This window comes from Marmota monax, unplaced genomic scaffold (assembly GCF_021218885.2).
Source record: "Marmota monax isolate L192 unplaced genomic scaffold, Marmota_monax_Labrador192_F-V1.1 WCK01_AAM20220418_F8-fsc00020, whole genome shotgun sequence".
Taxonomy (NCBI): Eukaryota; Metazoa; Chordata; class Mammalia; order Rodentia; family Sciuridae; genus Marmota; species Marmota monax.
This window is the reverse complement of record NW_026692912.1, coordinates 6,546,454-6,552,644: the sequence shown is the minus strand read 5'-3', so window position 1 is coordinate 6,552,644 and position 6,191 is coordinate 6,546,454. Positions and strand designations below refer to the sequence as shown.

The 6,191-nt window shown below is 51.5% G+C and overlaps 1 protein-coding gene across 2 annotated transcripts in view; it reads left to right on the top strand.

Annotated features, from left to right (window-relative positions):
- The first annotated feature begins 276 nt into the window (after positions 1-276).
- Positions 277-6,191, top strand: part of Susd1 (sushi domain containing 1) — a 116,366-nt gene continuing 110,451 nt past the window's right edge. For both annotated transcript variants that reach the window (XM_058581627.1, XM_046451606.2), the window contains exon 1: positions 277-465. In XM_058581627.1, coding sequence (XP_058437610.1) covers positions 360-465 — 106 coding nt within the window. In that variant the 5' untranslated portion in view covers positions 277-359. The remainder of the gene's footprint in view (positions 466-6,191) is intronic.

Genomic DNA, 6,191 nt, shown 5'->3' with positions numbered 1-6,191 from the left:
TCCCGGGGCGGGGGGCGCCTCCCTTTGTCCCTGTCGTGCACGCACCGCGGACGTTTCCTCCCTAGCACAGTCTGGGGCTCCCCTTTAAATGTCTGTCCCCCTTTCCCAAAGTAAAGGCCAGAGGGCCGGACCCTGTCCTGTGCCCCCGGGACCCAGGAGGTGCGCGACTGAAAACTCCGGCCAGCGTCCTCGGGCTCCCAGGCTCCACGGCCTCCCGGGGACCCCGAGGCGCCCTCCTCTTCCCCGCGCGGCGCCGGAAGCCACTGGGCCGGCCCCCTCCCCGCGGCACCCGCCGCCTTATCTCGGCGCTTCCAGGGCCGCAGGGGGAGTCGCGGGCGCGCCAGGAGGGACGCGGCGGCATGGGCCGGGGGCCCTGGGGCGCGGGTCGCCCGCCTGCCTGCTTGGTGCAGCTGCTGCTGCTGCTCTGCATGGCCCGCGGCACTACTGGAGCGCCGAGCGCCCCCGGTGAGTGTGGGCGGGCTCACGTGCGGCGCTGGGGCCCCCCAGCTGGGCGCTGGAGGACGCGTCCGCGTCTGGACGCTTCCCCGCCCCTGCGCCGGCCAGCGTGCCGCCGGGGCGTGGAGCGCAGGTGGAGCTTGCTCCAGCGTTTTGGAATCACGAAGGCGGAGCTGGAAGAGACACGAGGGGCGTCCCACGCCAGCTCTAGGCCGCCGGGGGAAGCGGTTTTGGAGGCGGCCTTACCGGCGCCCTAGGGAACCCGCCGCTGCCCCGGGGCGTGTGGCGAGGTGGGGGCTGGGCGCGATCGGGGAGCCGCACCCGGAGTAGGAGGGCCTGGGAGGGAGTTCCGCTGCACTGTGGGGCTTCCGGCCCTGCGGTGGCTTTTGCATGACAAATTCTTGACACCAAGCACTTGACTTTTTACTCTTTAATTTTTTCACCTTCCTGAAGAACTGGATGCTAAATTTGGTGAGGAAGTTTACTGGAAGACCGATCATTCATTCCTTGACTACAAGGTCCTTGAATAGCTTCTCCGCCCCAGATAGGAGTGTGCAGGGCTGGCCGCCTTTGAGCTCATAATCTGGAGGAGGCAGACAAGCAGGCAATTGGTGTTGTAGGTGTTGTTTTTCCTCCTCTGCAAAACACAACACCGAGCGTGGAGGGAGTTACTGTACCAGAGAGGATTCAGACAAGTAGGGGAGGAACTTAATGGAAGGCAGAAGGAGTGCTCTGAGAAGGGGTGGGTGGTCAGAAGATAGGAGAATCACGTCTAGTGGGGAGGGGAGCGGGGTGTGGACATCACGAATGCCCCATGAGCTGGGCCATTGAGGATTGGTAATATTGGATTTGGGAAAACGAGAAAAAGGCTAACTCTTAGCAGAGAGGGCAAACAGCTCTCTGCACATGTGTGAGTGAATTCCAGATGAGGGACAAGGGTAGGAAGCACACACAGAGGCACCCAGGATGGGGCCCGTGGTTCCCTTGGTCAGTAGCAGATAGATGGGAATGGGAATGGAAACAGACTGGATCTCACCAGGAGGCCAAGTACCTTGATTGGCAGACCTCTGCATTTGGAGTAGCTGTTCCTGGGTAGTGGGAAGCCACTGGGAGCCATTGTGGGTTTTTGTACAGGAAGTGATATGAAAAGTGTGTATAAGGACCACCCCCCCCCACACACATACACCTTTCCTTAATAACTACCAAACACTAAACTTGAAATGATGGGAATTTCCATGTAAGGAGACTTTGTGGCTCAGATTCCTGTCCCCTGAGTTCTCTTTGGGACATTTGCCTTCATTGGTGGGTGTTTGTCTTGATGGCTCAACTTTCTGGAGTGACTGTTTTTGTAATATCGGACCCTCTGGTGATCTTTCTTCCTTCCTTTCCGGACTTGGTCTCCCAAAGCAGTGCCCATGAAAGCTTGTAGAGACTTGGAACTCATTTCAGGATCTTCCTGTGAAGTCTCTAGCCTAGGAAATTGTCCGGCTTCCTGTTGAATTGCTAGGCTAAGATGGCTGGGTAGAGCCAGTAGGTACCCAAGGTCACCTGTAACTTTTTCTGTATGTGTGTGCTGGGGTTTGAACCTAGGCCATGCTAGACATGTGCTCTACCCCTGAGCTACACCCCAGTCCACCTGCAACTTCGTAAAGGCTGTGGGGTGAATTCCAGGAAATGGAAAGCAGGACTGCCTGATGGAGGCTCCTCTCTTTATGAAGCAAGCCTCCCTTCCTTTTGCAGTCTTGGAGAATCTGGTTTTATGTGTGACTGGTTTTTCGATAGTGGACAATATGGGGGAGAAAGCCTGGGGGCTTAGAGCTCACTGAGGCAGTTGTTAGGGTTTCTGGCCTGGCAGTTCTGAGGATGGAATCCATAGTAATGACAGCAAGAGCACTGGATGTGGGTGAGAAAGAGGGAGTGGCACTGGAAGAAGATGACACTAAGGTTTTGGGACTGGGTGACTTGGGTCTGTGGTTCTGTGGGAGGAGAAAAAAGACTGGGAAGAGAGATGATTGTTTTGAACATCCTAAATTTGGGGTGCTAATATGGATTTTGGACAGATGAAATCAATAGGGAGTCACAACTGGCCACTAGGTAGGTGCAAGTGGCATGCATAAGCTTGAAGGTCATTTGAAGCCTTGAGGTTGACCAGATTAAGAAGACCCTGGACAGGTTCTTGGGGAAGACCAAGTTTAGATGTGGATGTAAGGAGAGGAGAAGGAGCGGCAGCCAAGGTGGGTCAGGGTAGGTAAGGAGGACAGGACTCGCAGAGTATGGAGGAAACCAGAGCCGGGGAAGCCAGGGGCTGCAGACTCAGGAAGGGCTTTGGATTTGAGAGTCTGGCCAGCAGCAACCCAGAGCTAGCAGAGCAGAGCGGGTGAGAACCAGATGCAGAGGCACTAGAGTGAGGGCAGAGACTGCGGCTACAGGGCACTCTTCAAAAAAGGAAAAGGAAAAGGAGGGCACCATTTGATTGGGCTGGCCAGGTCAGGGTGGAGTAAAGCCAACTTAAGCATATTTTACACAGAGGAATTATTCAGTAGAGAGGGAGAGAAGTTGAAAATGCAGAAATCAATGAGATATTTAATGAAGACCAAGGAAAGCTTTACTCTAAGCAGGAGAGGTTTCTCTCTGGAAGAGGAAGGAAGGAGGAGGAGAATGGAAGAGAACTGCTGTTTCCTTCTCCTGAAACCATCTCCTCAGTGCTGTTCATATTTCAAAACCAGCCCAGTTGTCCTGGCTTCCGGGAGGCCCACCAGAGTTACCCACTTCTCTCTGCTACAGCAGAGATCCCATGCCGAGGCCTTGGGACCTTGATTAGGCTAAGAGCCTTGGGGGTCGGGCTTGTGGCTTGAGCTGGGAACGTGACTGGAAATAAAGATCACTCCAAGGAGTTCTCGTTCTCATGCAAAGAAAGCCTCTTCATGTAAAAGCTATTGATTCAGCGCTTGCTGTAGAAGGGAGTCAGCCAGGACACTTGCGTTTGGCAAAGTCTCAAAACCAGGCAAGGGGGCGGGAGAGTTTAAGAGACTTGAGGGAGGGCAGCAGGTGTGTCCAGCCTGCGGCGGCTGGAGGCTGCTGACTGGCAGCAGATATCCTGTGTGACTGTGAGGGGGACTTATTTGGCTTTCTCTGGTTGGTCCTAAGTTAGAAATGGGGGCAAAGATTACGGAAGCTGGCTATTATTGAGTAAGTCCATTTCAGGCGATTGCAACAGAGGTTGAGGTTTGAGTTCCTGGATGGATGGCTGCTGTGGGGGCCTGAGTTCTATTTTTATGTATGTCTGGCCATGGTCCATTTGTCTGTTCAGTCCCTCACATGAGCTGAATTACATTTAATTGGTATGGAGGATGTTTGGGGGATGGGGCTAGGCTGTGAGGAAAGTTCAAGAAACATAGTTGGGAAAGCAGTAGGGTGTTGGTGGTTGGGTGGGGATCCAGGCCCCAGAGGAATCCAGAGGTTAGGAATGGGTGAGGAGGGGTGGAACCAGTCTGTCCTGTTTCTTAACCTTTCTCTGGCATTGCTCTGAGTCTGGGAGTGGCTCTGGGACTTGTTGGGTCAGGCCTGGCTGGGGAAGGCCAGAGAGGACAGGCAGAGGCCTTGAGGAGCACGGGGGAGCAAAGGTAGACAGGGTCAGGGAAGTTGTCCTCTCTGTCTGAGGTGCCCCCTGTCCTCACTAATCATTCGTTCACTGGCTTGGTCTTCGCTCCTTCTCCGTGAATTACAGCAGCATATTTACTCCTCAGAGTGGAGGTGAGGGCACAGGAGGACAAATGGAGAGAGTGAATGGTTTTGGAGTGATTCAAAGTTGCTTTAAATAAGGGAGCAAGATCAGAATTGATGAAGCTCCCTACTGTGGCCCATGTTCCACCTCCAGGGACCTGGCCCTGGGCACATCTTCATCTTCTTTTTCAAATCTAAAACTGAGCTCCTTAGTGTCTGTGTGTCGGCAGCTCAAGGTAGCAGAGTCCTCTGTTGGACTCAGCCCTGCAGAGGGGAAAGGGAAATGAGAAGCAGGGATTTTTTTTTTTTTTTTTTTTTTTTAAGTGCACAGGGCTGGGGCTGTGCTCAGGGGTAGAGCTTGCCTAGCAGGTGTGAGGCACCGGGTTCAATCCTTAGCACTGCATAAAAATAAATAAATAAAATAATGAAGAAAAAAGAAAAAAGGTGCACAGCTGGCTTAAGAATGTCAGGAGTGAAGCAGCGTGGGAGAAGTGAGTGACCACAGGTCATGAACCTTGGGGTAGGGCCTGAAGTAATGGTTACATGTCTAGTAAGTTAACTCAAGACTCAGAGTTGAGATTGGGGCACTCTGGTGGGTTAATTTCTGGTCTGGAGGCCAGGTGTGGGGCCCACTGCTGGTTGATCTTGGTGACAAATGGAAGCTGCAGGTTCTGAAAACCACTGTACTCCAGGAAAGGTTCAGGGTTCTAGCAGGATGGTGTCAGTCCTGGGCCTGGTCAGGTGGGGGCATATGTGATTGTTGAATTGCTCTGTGGTGACATTGCTTGAGGGAGTAGCGCTGCCCTCCCTCTTGGCAGGGGGTGTTTAAAGCAGAGGCTACATTTTGTTTCTGTTTCTGTTTCTTTCTTTCTTTCTTTTTCCTGTCAAGGATGTTGGAGAGGAGAGACTATAAGTGTTCTCAGGTTCCTTCCATCTCTGGAATCTAGTGCACTTTCTTAAGAGCGATGCAATGTTATGCAATGTCATAGAAGACTTGGGAATGGCCTTTCTTCTTGAGTTTTGGGCCCCTTTGGCTTTCCCCTGAGGTTATTAGATGGTCCTACCTGTGTCCACAAGTTTGAGAGACAGAATCTCAGGCAGGTGGTGCAGTGGGTTGGTTTGGTCTCGCTGTGAATGACTGGGGGTTAGATGAGGACAGATATAAGTTCAGGCACTCCCATTGTGCTTTTACACACCCTTCTTCCCTTGAGTGTGAGCAGCATCTCTTCATCTTACTGTTAAAGTCCATCAGCTGATATCTCAGAAGTGCAGTTAAATGCTTGCTTGCATATTGAGGCAAAGAGGGAGGCGACAGCCCCAGCCCATCCTGAGATACAGGTTTTCTTAATTGCTGTGCAGAGGAGGGACAGGTGAGCAGGCTGAGAGGATGACAAAGCTGACCTTTAAATTGTGAGCCAGGTATTACCCAGGAGGCTGGGAGGATGTGGGGAAAGCAGGGAGTGATTATGTAAATTAGAATATTATGATTTCTATAATGAATGCTAGGGAATAGGTAGGCCTTTGTCCAAGCAAAGATATTGCATTGGATTTCTATGTCAAGAGTATCCATTGTGCTTCCATTAGCATAATTGGGAGCTGAGTAGCTAATATGGGAGTTAATACCTTCACTAACAGGGTTGTTGAGTTGAGTGGTGGTGTAACTATGCATAACATATTCTAATTGCCTTGTGTGTATTAACTTATTTACTCTTTAATTCTCACAAAAACTGTATGAAGTAGGTTTGGTATTTTTTGCATTTCACAGACTTAAAGGAAACTGAAGCATGGAGATTGTCAAGGTTACATGTCTAGTAAGTGGCAAGATGATAACTCCCATTTTCCTTGCCACTTTGCCACATACCAAGCTCTGCATCTTTTTTTTTAATTGGTAATGGATATTTATTTTAATTTATTTATATGTGGTGCTGAGAATCGAACCCAGTGCTTCACACTTGCTAGGCAAGTACCCTTCCACTGAGCCACATCCCCAGCTCCCAAGTCCTGCATCTTGT